The 19,918-nt window shown below is 47.1% G+C and overlaps 1 protein-coding gene across 3 annotated transcripts in view; it reads left to right on the top strand.

Annotated features, from left to right (window-relative positions):
- Positions 1 to 1,151: 1,151 nt before the first annotated feature.
- LOC110532208 (kazrin) overlaps positions 1,152 to 19,918 on the top strand; it is a 224,992-nt gene continuing 206,225 nt past the window's right edge. For all 3 annotated transcript variants that reach the window (XM_036988141.1, XM_036988140.1, XM_036988144.1), the window contains exon 1: positions 1,152 to 1,785. In XM_036988141.1, the coding sequence (XP_036844036.1) occupies positions 1,584 to 1,785 (202 nt within the window). In that variant the 5' untranslated portion in view covers positions 1,152 to 1,583. The remainder of the gene's footprint in view (positions 1,786 to 19,918) is intronic.

Below are 19,918 nucleotides of genomic sequence, written 5' to 3'. Positions count from 1 at the left end.
TCTTTTTAATCCTCAATTTCATTTCAAAACCATTGAGAATGAGTTTTCTCAACAACAAGTCTGTTAAAAACTTGAAATTGAACTACTTTATTCCCTCCCCTGCTTGTCTCTCAAAATGCTTTAGATGTATGCGAAACATTAAGCATTTAAAAGCAAATCAATCAAAATATCTTAAGTTACAGTTGTGACTGAAATGGAACGTTTGAAGCTGCAATCTGCAAAACACAACTTCTTTTGACACATTTGCTGCAGATATGTTGATCAAATGTGTGATGCACTGTACTGTATGTACGAACTCTGTTGCATTGGAAGGGAAAAAATGCTGATGTTTGTTCTTTTCAACATGATCAATTACCCTCAGACCTCAGAAGCAGGTGTTTAGTCATTGCAGCTGTTTCCTGTATTTGTAGTATTTTATTCCTCGCTTAAATGAACGGAAGAAATTAGGGGTAGAATGTGGCGAGGCGAAGAGAAGGATATAAGGAAGTGGGGGAAAGCGAGAGAGCAGAGGCTTCTCCAGGAAAACATTCCTATGGATCTTTCTTATAGAAATGTATCGTAACATACAGTACATGTTTCTCTGTCCTTTAGAGATCAATATTTCATGTACATTTTTTTTTTAAAGTTATTATTTATTAGAAAATAATCATGTCAGATTTACACAGTACATTTCTATCGAACACATTCTATATTTTGCCCCAATTAATACGCTTCTAGTCATGCTCACTCAGCCACTAACACATGAGATCCAGAGGACTGTGACACTGACACATTAACACTGCAGGACAAAAGCCAGCTGCAAGCTACACCAGACAAAGCCTCAGCCTGAGTAAGGAGAATTCGTTTGGGAAGTGGTGACTATGCAATGCTCTTTGTTGTCCACCCTATATTTATTTTTCCTTCTTCAAGAAATTATTCTCTCACCAGATTCACTCACAAGGATTTAGGCCGTAGCAGATGTGAATTCTGCTTTTCTATACTGTCAGAGACAACGAGCTAAAACCTCGTAAGGGAAAAGTCCATGCGGCTGACACCAAAAGTCCATGCAGCAGCACTACCCCCCCCCCCCCCCCCCCCATGGTTTCCCTGGACTTGGTACAGTCCATTTAAAAAGGTACTTGTCATCTCCCAGTGCTCTGTGTCCTTTCAGCAGTCAGCTGCAGGGAGCACATTTCACAGAGGGAGTGCCTGCTCTCTCTCTCTCACAGACACACTCTTTCTCTTCCTCTCTCTGTTCCTCTCTCTCTCTCACACACACACTCTCTATCTCATTCTGTTAAAGAACTCTCTCTCTCTCTCTCTCTCTCACACACACACACACACACACAGTCACACTCGCACATGCACCACAGAGGATAACAGTTACACAGAACATTTCCCCTTAGCTAATTTGAGGAAAAGGACACACTGCTTCTGAAGGATTTTACTCGCTGTTTTTTCTTAAGAAAATAGTCTAGTAAAGCAGTGCGGAGGAATACAACCGAAAACACGATACAGTTTCATTTTGTTCCTGGACATGGTCAACTTGACAACAGCATGACACCCTCCTGTTTGGATTCCCTCCTCAGGCCAAAATCCTGAAAATGATGGATGACGACAAGCAGCTGGCCCAGAGGATCGAAGGAGCAGTCCAGTCGGCCAGCCAGGAGGTGACCAACCTGCGCTCTGAGCTGACGGCCACCAGCCGCAGGCTGGCCGAGCTGGGGGCCGCAGACCGGGAGCGTGACCCCCCAATAGAGAACCACCAACAACAACACATCCGCCACCACCACCACCACCACCATGGTAACAGAGACGGACCGAGAGAGAGTGTGTGAGAGAAGGAAGAGAATGAGTGTGTGTGTAATTGTCTCATCTGTATGCTGCTTCACGTGTGTGTGTTTGTGTGTGTGTGTGTGCTTATATGGGTGAAAAAGCCTTGACTCGCAGTTTAAGAGAGAGTGTCTGTGCCTTTGAGGATTTATAGTATGTGTGTGTAATGTTGGTGTTTGAGGGGGAGAAGGAAGGAGTGACAGTTGGCTACAAATGGGATGGACCAGAGAGAGGAGTGGGGGTCCTTCCACTGTTTGATGTCCACTCACATCTCCCCCTGTGCTTCAGTAGGTCCCCTCAGTGTTAAATAATTAACCCCTCCATTTGAACCCTGGAGAGCAGGAGTGGTGCACTTTGGAGGGGTAGTGGTGGCACTCTAGCTGGTTCAATACATTCCCCAAGCTTGGCAATGGATCTCTCACTCTGGTGCAAGGGGGGGGGGGGGGGGGGGGGGGGGGGGGGGGGGGTTGTGAGGGTTGCTGAGGGTTATTGTTTCCAAGTACTGTTTGAATGGCTGCCCATGCTGCAGAATGTGTGTGTGTTTGCCCTATCTTGGCTTTGTTTACGGTGTGGCTGTGTTGAGAGCATGTGGGTGCGTTGCTATGTCCCATCCACCCCTCGAACACACACGCTCCTGCTGTTTCCTTGCCTGGAAGCTACAGTAGCAATGAACTCTCCCTGAAGGAATATGTTCCATCATGCTTTTGGCAGTGTTCTGTAGGTCAGACTTTCCACTCGCAGTCACAGCCAGTTCCCAAAATCTTAGTGAACTGAAAGACAAAGTCTGTTACATGGTGAAAAATGTGTCTTCATTGTCCTGCATTAATATTTTGGCTATTCAATGGAACAAGTCTTTATTTTTCATTGCCTGAAGTTTTGATCAAAGTTTACTCACCGTGTGTGGGTGGTGTGTGTGTGTGTGTGTGTGTGTGTGTGTGTGTGTGTGTGTGTGTGTGTGTGTGTGTGTGTGTGTGTGTGTGTGTGTGTGTGTGTGCGTGTGCGTGTGCGTGTGTGTGTGTGTACACTCTGGCAGTGGCGAGGCACACACCCGTTGACACAGACTCCTCTGCGCCAGCCTGGAATGCTTTGGTCGTGTGTCAGCATTGTTTTGAATGGACTCTGCTGTCACTTTGTTATTCAGTTATTTCTGCCAGCTCGTGTGTGTGTGTGTGTGAGGTGGATCTGTGTGTGTGGGAGGGAGAGGAATACATGCGTGTGTGTGTGTGTGTGTGTGTGTGTGTGTGTGTGTGTGTGTGTGTGAGTGGGAGAAAGGTGCCTCTGAAAGTGACAACAAGCATTCCGCCGGGCGAGTTTAAATGGTGATGTCACCCTCCCTCATAGAGGCCTCACCATAGAAATGGACTCCAATTGACTTGAATGGGAATGTCTCTTCACTGCTCAGCTGAGAGACCACAAGCATGCTCATTTATTAAACAGAAATATGATTACTGGGGATTTTACTCACAATTAAACAATACCTTTCGGAATTCCTGTTAAAATCTTGTATAGCAGTTAAAAACGTCTCCATGTGCGGGACAATTAAATGGTTTTAGTTAATTTGATTGAGTATTACTGTTGAAGGGGGCGATAATATTGTGTACATGGACTGGTGTCTCTGTGTCTTAACTCTTCCCTTGCCCTCTCTTGTTCTCCTCCAATCTTCCTATAATCCTCTCTTCCCAGCCTGAGTTATGAACATTGGTTGGTGAGTTGTGTAAAAAGAACAATGCCAGGGGGTTTAATTCATCACTAGTTATCGCAGTGGGGAAGGAAGTGTGTCGGGGAGACTGTTTGTTCACTGTGACAACCCTGCTAGCCAGCTAGCGCCTGGGGATTCACTACTGCACACTGCCACCTTTGCATGGGTCCTCCAATTCCATACACATACAGTATCATACAAATGTGGATATTCTATGCCGAACAACGGTGAGTGTAGTGATACATATAATGAACCTGGAATCATAAGGACTTAATCAAATCAAATGTATTTATATAGCCCTTCTTACATCAGCTGATATATCAAAGTGCTGTACAGAAACCCAGCCTAAAAACCCAAACAGCAAGCAATGCAGGTGTAGAAGCATGGTTGCTCTGAAAAACTCCCTAGAAAGGCCAAAACCAGGCTATGAGGGGTGACCAGTCCTCTTCTGGCTGTGCCGGGTGGGGATTATTACAGAACATGGCCAAGATGTTCAAATGTTCATAAATGACCAGCATGGTCAAATAATAATAATCACAGTAGTTGTCGAGGGTGCAACAAGTCAGCACCTCAGGAGTAAATGTCAGTTGACTTTTCATAGCCGATCATTGAGAGAATCTCTACCGCTCCTGCTGTTTCTAGAGTGTTGAAAACAGCAGGTCTGGGACAGGTAGCACGTCCGGTGAACAGGTCAGGGTTCCATAGCCGCAGGCAGAACAGTTGAAACTGGAGCAGCAGCACGGCCAGGTGGACCGGGGACAGCAAGGAGTCATCATGCCAGGTAGTCCTGAGGCATGGTCCTAGGGCTCAGGTCCACTGAGAGAGAGAATGAAAGAAAGAGAGAAAGAGAGAATTAGAGAGAGCATACTTAATTTCACACAGGACACCGGATAAGACAGGAGAAATACTCCAGATATAAAAGACTGACCCTAGCCCCCCGACACATAAACTGCTGCAGCATAAATACTGGAGGCTGAGACAGGAGGGGTCAGGAGACATTGTGGCCTCATCCGATGATAGCCCCGGACAGGGCCAAACGGGCAGGATATAACCCCACCCACTTTGCCAGAGCACAGCCCCCACACCACTAGAGGGATAACTTCAACCACCAACTTACCATCCTGAGACAAGGCCGAGTATAGCCCACAAAGTTCTCCGCCACGGCACAACCCAAGGGGGAGCGCCAACCCAACCTAATATGTGTTAAGATCTGTATGTATATATGCACAAACATGTGCACGGACGCAGACACATGCACATGCACGCACACACACACACACACACACACACACACACACTCACTCACTCACTCACTCACTCACACACCTGGGGGGGGGGGGTTGCCTCCCTCAAGACGTCATTGGACTAATTTGGGTCGGCTGCCTGGCTGCTTAGTAGCTGGAAGAGCATTCACGGGCACCTTGCCCTGGTTCACTATACTCTGCCTCGCCTGCTCTCTGAATAACCTGCTGGAGGTTCTCTGGGGTACAATAAAACAAAAATATATAGAACTCCCGCACACATGATTGTACCTAAACTTCTTGTCAAAGTTTCTTTCAGAAACGTTTCTCAGAACTTCGGTGTATGTCTGCCTTGATTGTAGCTTTTCAAGCGTTTTCAAGCATGGCATTTTTGACTAAACCCCCCCGAATAAATGCGGACTGAATAAATATTCACTCGACCGTATGACACCATCTCAGTGTTGTTCAAGCCTTTGCTCTGATAGGCTGTGACGATGGACTTCCTTGTGATTCATAGCCAGCCTGCTTTGAAAAAATATCTTGCCAACTATTTCTTAATGTGAATCGGAAACTCATTAAATACTTGTACATGTTGCCACGGCAATTAGTCATCTTGAGGAACGGAGTAGAGCATATCTTGAAGATAAATAAAGAAACAGTGCAAAGACATTTTCATCTTCCTAGAAGGTGATCAAAGCAGAATAAGGCGTATTAAATCATTTAGTGTAGAGGAGTGGGTGTCTCTGTAGAGGATCAATGGTGGATGCTAATGCTAATACTATAGAGCTGCTATTCTGCTCACGAAAAGGCTTTCTTTTCATTGTTCATTGGTTATTTAACATGATTCTAATGATAGCTGGCCCCGCTGTGCTTAGTGAAACATGAAGCGTAGGCAGCAACAGGCTATAGGAAATTTAGTGAAAAAAGTTATTGTAATTGCTAACGGTGTTAGCATTAGCTGCTATACTGTAATTAACCTGACAGATACATCAGAGAGAGAAGGGTGATTGGTTGAAAGAGGTTTTAATTGGTTGTTGCTTGACTGACTGTGCAGCGTGTTTGACGTCTTCTTACCTTTCATACTCTAAAGCACACATACGCATGCACACACGCACACATACGCATTTACACACACACGCACACATGTACACACACGCACACACCAATATTGGTGTCCAGTAGCGTTGGCTAGCATGCTGTTTCACTGAGATTGTGTTGCTCTCTGAGTAAGTGTGATTTCTATGCGAGTACAGAGCACCGCTATTCACAGCAGGGCTTCATTCTGTGAAAAGCAACACATCCTGGAGAGAGTCCACAGCATAAACATTGAGGAGAAGAGTGGAGATGTCTATTTTGTTCTTTTGTGCACCTGTGTACACATTTATAAGTAATAGCATCTGCCATCCCTCTATAGGTGTATAATTAAGCAAGACACGAGGGGGTGTGGTATATGGCCAATATACTACGGCTAAGAGCTGTTTATAGGACGATGCAACGTTAGCTGGCCATATACCACAAACCCCAGAGGAGCCTTTATTGCTATTATAAACTGGTTATAATTAAAACAGTAAAAATACATTTACTCATGGTACAGTATACGGTCTGATATACCATGGCTTTCAGCCAATCAGTATTCAGGGCTTGAACTACCCGGTTTATAATAAACTGTATATACTCAATGGAATACATAGTAAGTACATATACGCTGGCGCTCGTTATCTTGAAATATATTTTAACACATTCCAGACAAGGATGCATCCCCATCGAAAAAGTCATTTGAAATGAGGCTTTTAAATCCTGCCTCTTTCAAAACGTCAGATAGTTTTTCTCCACCGCTCTGGAATCCTCTTCAATTGCAAATGCAATTTTTGAAATGTCTTTTGTCACGGCTGTTTTAAATGTCAGCAGTATTTCCTATTGAGGGGACTGTGTTTGCATCAAATGAGTAAGAGACACACATTAACTGGCAACAGTGATGTCTGGAAAGTATTTTTAAAACATTATTACAACCGTAAACTCAGATTCTCTAATGTACTTTAAATGGTGTTTAATGATTTTACTCATTCAGTACTTAATACAGTTACATAATATGCTACGGTTTTGTAACTGTGAAGTTCAAATCCGTATCCATGTCTTTTACACTGGTAAATTATAGACATGTATTTAAAATCAGGAAACATGTAATTTTTACACATTTTTAGGACCTCATCATTAGTTGACCTTTAATGTTCAACTGGCGCTGTGAAAACAGGTGCTCGTCAGTTCAGCACTGTAGTACGCACAGCATTTTCCAAATAGGTATTGACTGCAGCAGAGAGAATGAGCACGGGATGAACTGGGACCAGGAATCGGCCAATGCATTTCGAACACACTGGCCCATTCCTTCCCTTGAGACCCCAAAACTGGCCCGTTCCTTCCCTTTTGAGACCCCAACACTGGCCCATTCCTTCCCTTGAGAACCCAACACTGGCCCGTTCTTTCCCTTGAGACCCCAACACTGGCCCGTTCCTTCCCTTGAGACCCCAACACTGGCCCGTTCCTTCCCTTGAGAACCCAACACTGGCCCGTTCCTTCCCTTGAGGCCCCAACACTGGCCCATTCCTTCCCTTGAGGCCCCAAGACTGGCCCATTCCTTCCCTTGAGAACCAAACACTGGCCCATTCCTTCCCTTGAGGCCCCAAGACTGGCCCATTCCTTCCCTTGAGACCCCAACACTGGCCCATTCCTTCCCTTGAGGCCCCAACACTGGCCCAGTCCTTCCCTTGAGACCCCAACAGTGGCCCATTCCTTCCCTTGAGGCCCCAACACTGGCCCATTCCTTCCCTTGAGGCCCCAACACTGGCCCATTCCTTCCCTTGAGACCTGAACACTGGCCCATTCCTTCCCTTGAGGCCCCAACACTGGCCCATTTCTTCCCTTGAGGCCCCAACACTGGCCCATTTCTTCCCTTGAGACCCCAACACTGGCCCATTCCTTCCCTTGAGGCCCCAACACTGGCCCATTCCTTCCCTTGAGACCCCAACACTGGCCCATTCCTTCCCTTGAGGCCCCAACAATGGCCCATTTCTTCCCTTGAGACCCCAACACTGGCCCAATCCTTCCCTTGAGGCCCCAACACTGGCCCAGTCCTTCCCTTGAGACCCCAACACTGGCCCATTCCTTCCCTAGAGGCCCCAAGACTGGCCCATTCCTTCCCTTGAGGCCCCAACACTGGCCCATTCCATCCCTTGAGACCCCAACACTGGCCCATTCCTTCCCTTGAGGCCCCAACACTGGCCCATTCCTTCCCTTGAGGCCCCAATACTGGCCCGTTCCTTCCCTTGAGCCCCAACACTGGCCCATTCCTTCCCTTGAGACCCCAAGACTGGCCCATTTTTTTTCTAGAGGCCCCAACACTGGCCCATTCCTTCCCTTGAGACCCCAACACAGGCCCATTCCTTCCCTTGAGGCCCCAACACTAGCCCATACCTTCCCTTGAGGCCCCAAGACTGGCCCATTCCTTCCCTTGAGACCCCATCACTGGCCCATTCCTTCCCTTGAGGCCCCAACACTGGCCCATTCCTTCCCTTGAGGCCCCAAGACTGGCCCACTCCTTCCCTTGAGAACCCAACACTGGCCTATTCCTTCCCTTGAGACCCCAAGACTGGCCCATTCCTTCCCTTGAGACCCCAACACTGGCCCATTCCTTCCCTTGAGGCCCCAACACTGGCCCAGTCCTTCCCTTGAGACCCCAACACTGGCCCATTCCTTCCCTTGAGGCCCCAACACTGGCCCATTCCTTCCCTTGAGGCCCCAACACTGGCCCATTCCTTCCCTTGAGGCCCCAACACTGGCCCGTTCCTTCCCTTGAGCCCCAACACTGGCCCATTCCTTCCCTTGAGACCCCAAGACTGGCCCATTTTTTTTCTAGAGGCCCCAACACTGGCCCATTCCTTCCCTTGAGACCCCAACACAGGCCCATTCCTTCCCTTGAGGCCCCAACACTAGCCCATACCTTCCATTGAGGCCCCAAGACTGGCCCATTCCTTCCCTTGAGACCCCATCACTGGCCCATTCCTTCCCTTGAGGCCCCAACACTGGCCCATTCCTTCCCTTGAGGCCCCAAGACTGGCCCACTCCTTCCCTTGAGAACCCAACACTGGCCCATTCCTTCCCTTGAGACCCCAAGACTGGCCCATTCCTTCCCTTGAGACCCCAACACTGGCCCATTCCTTCCCTTGAGGCCCCAACACTGGCCCAGTCCTTCCCTTGAGACCCCAACACTGGCCCATTCCTTCCCTTGAGGCCCCAACACTGGCCCATTCCTTCCCTTGAGGCCCCAACACTGGCCCATTCCTTCCCTTGAGACCTGAACACTGGCCCATTTCTTCCCTTGAGACCCCAACACTGGCCCATTCCTTCCCTTGAGGCCCCAACACTGGCCCATTCCTTCCCTTGAGACCCCAACACTGGCCCATTCCTTCCCTTGAGGCCCCAACACTGGCCCATTTCTTCCCTTGAGACCCCAATACTGGCCCATTTTTTTTCTAGAGGCCCCAACACTGGCCCATTCCTTCCCTTGAGACCCCAACACTGGCCCATTCCTTCCCTTGAGGCCACAACACTGGCCCATTCCTTCCCTTGAGACCCCAACACTGGCCAATTCCTTCCCTTGAGGCCAAAACACTGGCCCATTTTTTTCTAGAGGCCCCAACACTGGCCCATTCCTTCCCTTGAGGCCCCAACACTGGCCCATTTCTTCCCTTGAGACCCCAACACTGGCCCATTCCTTCCCTTGAGGCCCCAACACTGGCCCAGTCCTTCCCTTGAGACCCCAACACTGGCCCATTCCTTCCCTTGAGGCCCCAAGACTGGCCCATTCCTTCCCTTGAGGCCCCAACACTGGCCCATTCCATCCCTTGAGACCCCAACACTGGCCCATTCCTTCCCTTGAGGCCCCAACACTGGCCCATTCCTTCCCTTGAGACCCCAACACAGGTCCATTCCTTCCCTTGAGGCCCCAACACTGGCCCATTCCTTCCTTTGAGGCCCCAACACTGGCCCGTTCCTTCCCTTGAGCCCCAACACTGGCCCGTTCCTTCCCTTGAGGCCCCAACACTGGCCCATTTTTTTTCTAGAGGCCCCAACACTGGCCCATTCCTTCCCTTGAGACCCCAACACTGGCCCATTCCTTCCCTTGAGACCCCAACACTGGCCCGTTCCTTCCCTTGAGACCCCAACACTGGCCCATTCCTTTCCTTGAGATCCCAACACTGGCCCATTCCTTCCCTTGAGGCCCCAACACTGGCCCATTCCTTTCCTTGAGGCCCCAATACTGGCCCATTTTTTTTTCTAGAGGCCCCAACACTGGCCCATTCCTTCCCTTGAGACCCCAACACTGGCCCATTCCTTCCCTTGAGGCCACAACACTGGCCCATTCCTTCCCTTGAGACCCCAACACTGGCCCATTCCTTCCCTTGAGGCCCCAACACTGGCCCATTTTTTTCTAGAGGCCCCAACACTGGCCCATTCCTTCCCTTGAGACCCCAACACAGGCCCATTCCTTCCCTTGAGGCCCCAACACTGGCCCATACCTTCCCTTGAGGCCCCAAGACTGGCCCATTCCTTCCCTTGAGGCCCCAACACTGGCCCATTCTTTCCCTTGAGGCCCCAAAACTGGCCCATTCCTTCCCTTGAGACCCCAACACTGGCACATTCCTTCCCTTGAGGCCCCAAGACTGGCCCATTCCTTCCCTTGAGGCCCCAACACTGGCCCGTTCCTTCCCTTGAGTCCCCAACACTGGCCCATTCCTTCCCTTGAGGCCCCAACACTGGCCCAGTCCTTCCCTTGAGACCCCAACACTGGCCCATTCCTTCCCTTGAGGCCCCAACACTGGCCCATTCCTTCCCTTGAGGCCCCAACACTGGCCCATTTTTTTAGAGGCCCCAACACTGGCCCATTCCTTCCCTTGAGAACCCAACACAGGCCCATTCCTTCCCTTGAGGCCCCAACACTGGCCCATACCTTCCCTTGAGGCCCCAAGACTGGCCCATTCCTTCCCTTGAAACCCCATCACTGGCCCATTCCTTCCCTTGAGGCCCCAACACTGGCCCATTCTTTCCCTTGAGGCCCCAAAACTGGCCCATTCCTTCCCTTGAGACCCCAACACTGGCACATTCCTTCCCTTGAGGCCCCAAGACTGGCCCATTCCTTCCCTTGAGGCCCCAACACTGGCCCGTTCCTTCCCTTGAGTCCCCAACACTGGCCCATTCCTTCCCTTGAGGCCCCAACACTGGCCCAGTCCTTCCCTTGAGACCCCAACACTGGCCCATTCCTTCCCTTGAGGCCCCACAACTGGCCCATTCCTTCCCTTGAGACCCCAACACTGGCCCATTCCTTCCCTTGAAACCCGAACCCTGGCAAATTCCTTCCCTTGAGGCCCCAACACTGGCCCATTCCTTCCCTTGAGACCCCAACACTGGCCCATTCCTTCCCTTGAGGCCCCAACACTGGCCCATTCCTTCCCTTGAGGCCCCAACACTGGCCCATTTTTTTAGAGGCCCCAACACTGGCCCATTCCTTCCCTTGAGACCCCAACACTGGCCCATTCCTTCCCTTGAGACCCCAACACTGGCCCATTCCTTCCCTTGAGGCCCCAACACTGGCCCATTCCTTCCCTTGAGACCCCAACACTGGCCCATTCCTTCCCTTGAATCCCCAACCCTGGCCCATTCCTTCCCTTGAGACCCCAACACTGGCCCATTCCTTCCCTTGAGGCCCCAACACTGGCCCATTTTTTTTCTAGAGGCCCCAACACTGGCCCATTTTTTTTCTAGAGGCCACCATTATTAGCCAAATAATAATACTTTCTTGAAAAAAACCCAATTTAGACCGGCCCACTGGACTAAAATTTGGTCCGCCTATCTGGCGTTTAACTCAACTTCCCTATGGCCTTTGGAACGAGCATGGCTTTATCACAGTCTTATCAGAGTTAGGTGCAGAATGCGACAGAGTTAGGTGCAGAATGTGGGGCCCATTCCTTCCCTTGAGGCCCCAAGACTGGCCCATTCCTTCCCTTGAGGCCCCAACCCTGGCCCATTCCTTCCCTTGAGATCCCAACACTGGCCCATTCCTTCCCTTGAGGCCCCAACACTGGCCCATTCCTTCCCTTGAGACCCCAACACTGGCCCATTCCTTCCCTTGAGCCCCAACACTGGCCCATTCCTTCCCTTGAGGCCCCAACACTGGCCCATTTCTTTTTCTAGAGGCCCCAACACTGGCCCATTTTTTTTTCTAGAGGCCACCATTATTAGCCAAATAATAATAATAATAAATATTTTTTTCTAGAGACCCCAACACTGGCCCATTCCTTCCCTTGAGGCCCCAACACTGGCCCATTCCTTCCCTTGAGGCCCCAACACTGGCCCATTCCTTCCCTTGAGACCCCAACACTGGCCCGTTCCTTCCTTTGAGACCCCAACACTGGCACATTCCTTCCCTTGAGGCCCCAACACTGGCCCAGTCCTTCCCTTGAGACCCCAACACTGGCCCATTCCTTCCCTTGAGGCCCCAAGACTGGCCCATTCCTTCCCTTGAGGTCCCAACCCTGGCCCATTCCTTCCCTTGAGATCCCAACACTGGCCCATTCCTTCCCTTGAGGCCCCAACACTGGCCCATTCCTTCCCTTGAGACCCCAACACTGGCCCATTCCTTCCTTTGAGGCCCCAACACTGGCCCATTCCTTCCCTTGAGGCCCCAACACTGGCCCATTTTTTTTTCTAGAGGCCCCAACACTGGCCCATTCCTTCCCTTGAGACCCCAACACTGGCCCATTCCTTCCCTTGAGACCCCAACACTGGCCCATTCCTTCCCTTGAGGCCCCAACACTGGCCCATTCCTTCCCTTGAGACCCCAACACAGGCCCATTCCTTTCCTTAAGGCCCCAACACTGGCCCATTCCTTCCCTTGAGGCCCCAAGACTGGCCCATTCCTTCCCTTGAGGCCTCAACACTGGCCCATTCCTTCCCTTGAGACCCCATCACTGGCCCATTTCTTCCCTTGAGGCCCCAACACTGGCCCATTCCTTCCCTTGAGGCCCCAAGACTGGCCCATTCCTTCCCTTGAGGCCCCAACACTGGCCCATTCCTTCCCTTGAGGCCCCAACCCTGGCCCATTCCTTCCCTTGAGATCCCAACACTGGCCCATTCCTTCCCTTGAGGCCCCAACACTGGCCCATTCCTTCCCTTGAGACCCCAACACTGGCCCATTCCTTCCCTTGAGCCCCAACACTGGCCCATTCCTTCCCTTGAGGCCCCAACACTGGCCCATTTCTTTTTCTAGAGGCCCCAACACTGGCCCATTTTTTTTTCTAGAGGCCACCATTATTAGCCAAATAATAATACTTTCTTGAAAAAAACCCAATTTAGACCGGCCCACTGGACTAAAATTTGGCCCGCCTATCTGGCGTTTAACTCAACTTCCCTATGGCCTTTGGAACGAGCATGGCTTTATCACAGTCTTATCAGAGTTAGGTGCAGAATGCGACAGTTGATTCCAGGCACAGGTTTGGCCATGAAGCCCATCTAAACTTTGAGAGTATGATAAAGCACTATATATATTTGATTATGTATTGTTAATAGTCCAGCACTGTCAATATGTAAGAGGATGTTCAATTCCACTACTCTATGGGAGCTTTTGTCTGCTGGCAATCTTTGTGCTTGATTGGCTCCAACGTTTCCGGCGCTGCATGAAAGCAATGATGTAGCTGGCATTTGTATATTTTATTGTACTACCTACTGTATATTGAAGAAGCTCCTTCTGTTCAAAAAGCACAGACTCAAATTAGTTCCGGTATTGATGAAGTTTGGATGTTTTTGGCTAAATAGTTGCTGATGAATTTAATGACTGTGACTTGTGACTTGCACAGGACATTTATATTGTCCTCTTTAGGTTTCAACATTTTATGGTGCGTTTTATAGCCATTTACTTTAAACTGTTATAAACCAGATGGAGGCTCACAAAAAATAGCCCTCAACAGCTCTATTGAAAATGCAAGAACTGTAAATGTCTGATAGCTACTGCGTTATAACTCTCCTGATGTTGACTGAATTATAACTCTCCTGATGTTGACTGCATTATAACTGTCCTGATGCTGACCGCATTATAACTCTCCTGATGCTGACTGCATTATAACTCTCCTGATGCTGACTGCATTATAACTCTCCTGATGCTGACTGAATTATAACTCTCCTGATGTTGACTGCATTATAACTCTCCTGATGCTGACTGCATTATAACTCTCCTGATGCTGACTGCATTATAACTCTCCTGATGTTGACTGCGTTATAACTCTCCTGATGTTGACTGCATTATAACTCTCCTGATGCTGACTGCGTTATAACTCTCCTGATGCTGACTGTGTTATAACTCTGCTGATGCTGACTGAATTATAACTCTCCTGATGCTGACTGCATTATATCTCTCCTGATGTTGACTGCATTATAACTCTCCTGATGTTGACTGAATTATAACTCTCCTGATGCTGACTGAATTATAACTCTCCTGATGCTGACTGCATTATAACTCTCCTGATGCTGACTGAATTATAACTCTCCTGATGTTGACTTAATTATAACTCTCCTGATGTTGACTGCATTATAACTCTCCTGATGCTGACTGCGTTATAACTCTCCTGATGCTGACTGCATTATAACTCTCCTGATGTTGACTGAATTCTAACTCTCCTGATGTTGACTGAATTATAACTCTCCTGATGTTGACTGAATTATAACTCTCCTGATGTTGACTGCGTTATAACTCTCCTGATGCTGACTGCATTATAACTCTCCTGATGTTGACTGCGTTATAACTCTCCTGATGCTGATTGCATTATAACTCTCCTGATACTGACTGAATTATAACTCTCCTGATGCTGACTGCGTTATAACTCTCCTGATGCTGACTGAATTATAACTCTCCTGATGTTGACTGAATTATAACTCTCCTGATGTTGACTGAATTATAACTCTCCTGATGCTGACTGCATTATAACTCTCCTGATGCTGACTGAATTATAACTCTCCTGATGTTGACTGCGTTATAACTCTCCTGATGTTGACTGAATTATAACTCTCCTGATGTTGACTGAATTATAACTCTCCTGATGTTGACTGCGTTATAACTCTCCTGATGCTGACTGCATTATAACTCTCCTGATGTTGACTGCATTATAACTCTCCTGATGCTGACTGCATTATAACTCTCCTGATGCTGACTGCATTATAACTCTCCTGATGCTGACTGCATTATAACTCTCCTGATGCTGACCGCATTATAACTCTCCTGATGTTGACTGTATTAACATACATTACATAATGAACCTAAAGAGGAAATGATTACCTATCGGAAATTGTGTTTCAATGGAACAGTCCAAAATGGTAGGATTAAAAGCATTAGAAAATATATGTTGATTATGTTTTTCTTATTACTTGCATGAGAATCTTCATTTACATTTTAAGGTAAGCTTGTGTATGTGTGTATGTGAAGCATATGCTTGGTTATTGAGTGTGTACATTTCTCTGAGTGACACATCCAGTAATTCTCCGCATCCCCAATCCATGGATTATTGAGTAGGACTGGAGAAAGTGCCCAATCACCAGAAGGCCATGGCACACCTGCAGTGGGTTCATTAGACAACTAATCACAGCGGGGCGATCACACACACACGCATGTGGGCAACACACACATATACACACACACACACACACACACACACACACACACACACACACACACACACACACACACACACACACACACACACACACACACATCTGCCCACCCTTCTCTGACATGTGTTGTGGGTTTGTTACAGTGTATTCAGAGACGGTATTTGAGGGGCTCAGTGAGTAAAGGTCCTCCAGGTCTCAGATGTTTTGAGTTGGTTATATTAACATATTATTTACGTTAATGAGGCCCAGAGGTCTCCAGTGTGTCGATTGGCCCTCTGTCCTTCAGCTGTCGGATGTAACAGCTGATCACTGATGGCTTTCTCCTAGTCCGGGACAGATGGCCTTTGCGCAGTCCGCCTGTGCTTGGTAATCAGTGATGTTGTTGCACATATTCCGCTGCCATTAACTGCAACTGCCTAGCGGCGGGGGGGGGGGGGGGGGGGGGGGGGCGCAAATTCCCTCACTAAGTGAAAAGTCCCTTTATTTCCTGGAGAAAGTAGCTTGAAGGAGGATGGCACTGTTAGGCTATGCTATCACTCAACGGACCATGTTTTTCCCAACTGTATCATCGGCTAAACGACTGGCAACAAATCATTAAAACCCTCATTCATTTGATGAAAGGATTAATTCATTGTGAAGAATTGCTCTGATTAAAACAATAAGCTTCTACATTAATTCTTAGATAGCCTCCATTTAAAGATGTTTGCTAATGGCCTAGCCAAAAATCTTCAATTACCCTCCTAGTCTTTACTAACTTCATGATCACCAATCTAAAAGGGCTTGAAACAGCTTTAAGAGACAAGGAAAGGGGACAAGGAAAGAGGACAGGATGTTATTTAGGGCTATATCAGGACAGCACCAATTGAATGCTATTGCTTCTGCACCATAAGACTCTCCTAAAGAAGCCACTCATAGCCAAGAGAATGGGTATTACTGAAATAATGGGCTGAGATGGGAGATATAGAGAAGCATGTGGCAGCCAACCCCCCAGTGTTTTGGGAATGATGTGAGCTGATGGTGTGTGTGTCTGCTGCAGGGCTGGGGATATTGTCACCACAGCAATTATTCAAGATGAGGTGCAGGGAGAAGATCTCCTGTGGCAGCGGGCCGATGATGAAATGGCATTTTCCTCTGTTCCATTCTCATTTCTGGGGCAGTTGCTTAACGGATGTGATTTCTGTCTATGTCCTTCTGCTCACTGAGGTCTCTGGGTGGAACAGGACATTTGCTAGTGTGAGCTGTACAGTCTAGAGGGCATCAGTGTGTGTGTGTGTGTGTGTGTGTGTGTGTGTGTGTGTGTGTGTTTAGTGAGCAATTTTGATGACTTTAATGTCACTGTATGCATGTATGGGATTTCCTATGGGATTTGTAAAAAATGTATTGTCCTTGCACAATAAGTAAACCTTGTCTGAGCTATAATGGCCCATGGGGCAGGAGCATGTCTTCTGTTTCTGTTGCGTGAGGCAGCTTGATGTACACACCCTGGACAGGTCACTAGTCCTGCACTGTCATTGGTTAGAATTACATGAGAAGCAATGCAATGTTGTGCGGTAAGAGTCAGCAGTGCCCCTGCTTTTTTCCACTATAGTCACATTGCAACATTTCCTGGGTAATGTTCATTAGGGGCACACAACAGAAAGTGTTTGCAACAGAAAACTAACATTTGCATATTTTATTAGACAATTACAGGTAGTCTCCAAGTTTTTTAGTTTTTTTATCAGTTTGGTGCCAAATGAACATGAGCTAAGAATGAAGCCAGTGTGTTTTTCCCACATTCGTCCAGTTTATTATGAAGTATACTGGGGTTGTAATTATTCACACCGTTGATAAAGATGATTAATAATGACTATATAAAATAAAATATTGATCTACAGTTGAAGTCGGAGGTTTACATACACTTAGGTTGGAGTCATTAAAACTCGTTTTTCAACCAATCCACAAATTTCTTGTTAACAAACTATAGCTTTGGCAAGTTGGTTAGGACATCTACTTTGTGCATGACACAAGTCATTTTTCCAACAATTGTTTACAGACAGATTATTTCACTTATAATTTACTGTATCACAATTCCAGTGGGTCAGAAGTTCACATACACTAAGTTGACTGTGCCTTTAAACAGCTTGGAAAATTCCAGAAAATTATGTCATGGCTTCTGATAGGCTAATTGACATAATTTGAGTCAATTGGAGGTGTACCTGCGGATGTATTTCAAGGCCTACCTTCAAACTCAGTGCCTCTTTGCTTGACATCATGGGAAAATAAGAGAAATCAGCCAAGGCTTCAGAAAAAAAATTGTTGACCTCCACAAGTCTGGTTCATCCTTGGGAGCAATTTCCAAATGCCTGAAGGTACCACATTCATCTGTACAAACAATAATACGCAAATATAAACACCAATGAACCATGCAGCAGTCATACCGCTCAGGAAGGAGACACATTCTGAGATGAACATACTTTGGTGCGAAAAGTACAAATCAACCCCAGAACAACAGCAAAGGACCTTGTGAAGATGCTGGAGGAAATAGGTACAAAAGTATCTATATCCACAGTAAAAAGAGTCCTATATCGACATAACCTGAAAGACTGCTCAGCAAGGAAGAAGATGTTTGGCCATAATGACCATCGTTGTGTTTGGAGGAAAAGGGGGGGGCTTGCAAGCCAAAGAACACCATCCCAACCATGAAGCACGGGGGTGGCAGCATCATGTTGTGCTGGTGCTTTGCTGCAGGAGGGACTGGTGCACTTCCCAAAATAGATGGCATCATGAGGGAGGAAAATTATGTGGATATATTGAAGCAACATTTCAGACATCAGTCCGGAAGTTAAAGCTTGGTCGCAAACGGGTCTTCCAAATGGACAATGATCCCAAGCATACTTCCAAAGTTGTGGCAAAATGGCTTAAGGACAACAATGTCAAGGTATTGGAGTGGCCATCACAAAGCCCTGACCTCAACCCTTATTCTTAAAATAAAGTGGTGATCCTAACTGACCTAAGACAGGGAATTTTTACTAGGGTTAAATGGCAGGAATTGTGAAAAACTGAGTTTAAATGTATTTGGCTAAGGTGTATGTAAACTTCCGACTTCAACTGTATATTGTATTCTTCAAAAATGTGGTTATATTATTTTATACTAATACAATTGTTCAGAGAAAGAGATTTTGTTTGAGATTTTTGTTTAGTAATATTTCTCTCTCAAAAAGGTAAGGGTCAAAATGATTGACACCCCTGGAGATTCTTATAAATAAAGTACTCATAAAGTTTAGCATTAGCACTTTTATTATATATACAGTGCCTTGCGAAAGTATTCGACCCCCTTGAACTTTGCGACCTTTTGCCACATTTCAGGCTTCAAACATAAAGATATAAAACTGTATTTTTTTGTGAAGAATCAACAACAAGTGGGACACAATCATGAAGTGGAACGACATTTATTGGATATTTCAAACTTTTTTAACAAATCAAAAACTGAAAAATTGGGCGTGCAAAATTATTCAGCCCCCTTAAGTTAATACTTTGTAGCGCCACCTTTTGCTGCGATTACAGCTGTAAGTCGCTTGGGGTAGGTCTCTATCAGTTTTGCACATCGAGAGACTGACATTTTTTCCCATTCCTCCTTGCAAAACAGCTCGAGCTCAGTGAGGTTGGATGGAGAGCATTTGTGAACAGCAGTTTTCAGTTCTTTCCACAGATTCTCGATTGGATTCAGGTCTGGACTTTGACTTGGCCATTCTAACACCTGGATATGTTTATTTTTGAACCATTCCATTGTAGATTTTGCTTTATGTTTTGGATCATTGTCTTGTTGGAAGACAAATCTCCGTCCCAGTCTCAGGTCTTTTGCAGACTCCATCAGGTTTTCTTCCAGAATGGTCCTGTATTTGGCTCCATCCATCTTCCCATCAATTTTAACCATCTTTCCTGTCCCTGCTGAAGAAAAGCAGGCCCAAACCATGATGCTGCCACCACCATGTTTGACAGTGGGGATGGTGTGTTCAGCTGTGTTGCTATTACACCAAACATAACGTTTTGCATTGTTGCCAAAAAGTTCAATTTTGGTTTCATCTGACCAGAGCACCTTCTTCCACATGTTTGGTGTGTCTCCCAGGTGGCTTGTGGCAAACTTTAAACAACACTTTTTATGGATATCTTTAAGAAATGGCTTTCTTCTTGCCACTCTTCCATAAAGGCCAGATTTGTGCAATATACGACTGATTGTTGTCCTATGGACAGAGTCTCCCACCTCAGCTGTAGATCTCTGCAGTTCATCCAGAGTGATCATGGGCCTCTTGGCTGCATCTCTGATCAGTCTTCTCCTTGTATGAGCTGAAAGTTTAGAGGGACGGCCAGGTCTTGGTAGATTTGCAGTGGTCTGATACTCCTTCCATTTCAATATTATTGCGTGCACAGTGCTCCTTGGGATGTTTAAAGCTTGGGAAATATTTTTGTATCCAAATCC

This window comes from Oncorhynchus mykiss, chromosome 9 (genome assembly GCF_013265735.2).
Source record: "Oncorhynchus mykiss isolate Arlee chromosome 9, USDA_OmykA_1.1, whole genome shotgun sequence".
NCBI lineage: Eukaryota > Metazoa > Chordata > Actinopteri > Salmoniformes > Salmonidae > Oncorhynchus > Oncorhynchus mykiss.
The sequence above is the reverse complement of the archived record's forward strand: the minus strand, read 5'-3'. Positions and strand labels throughout refer to the sequence as shown.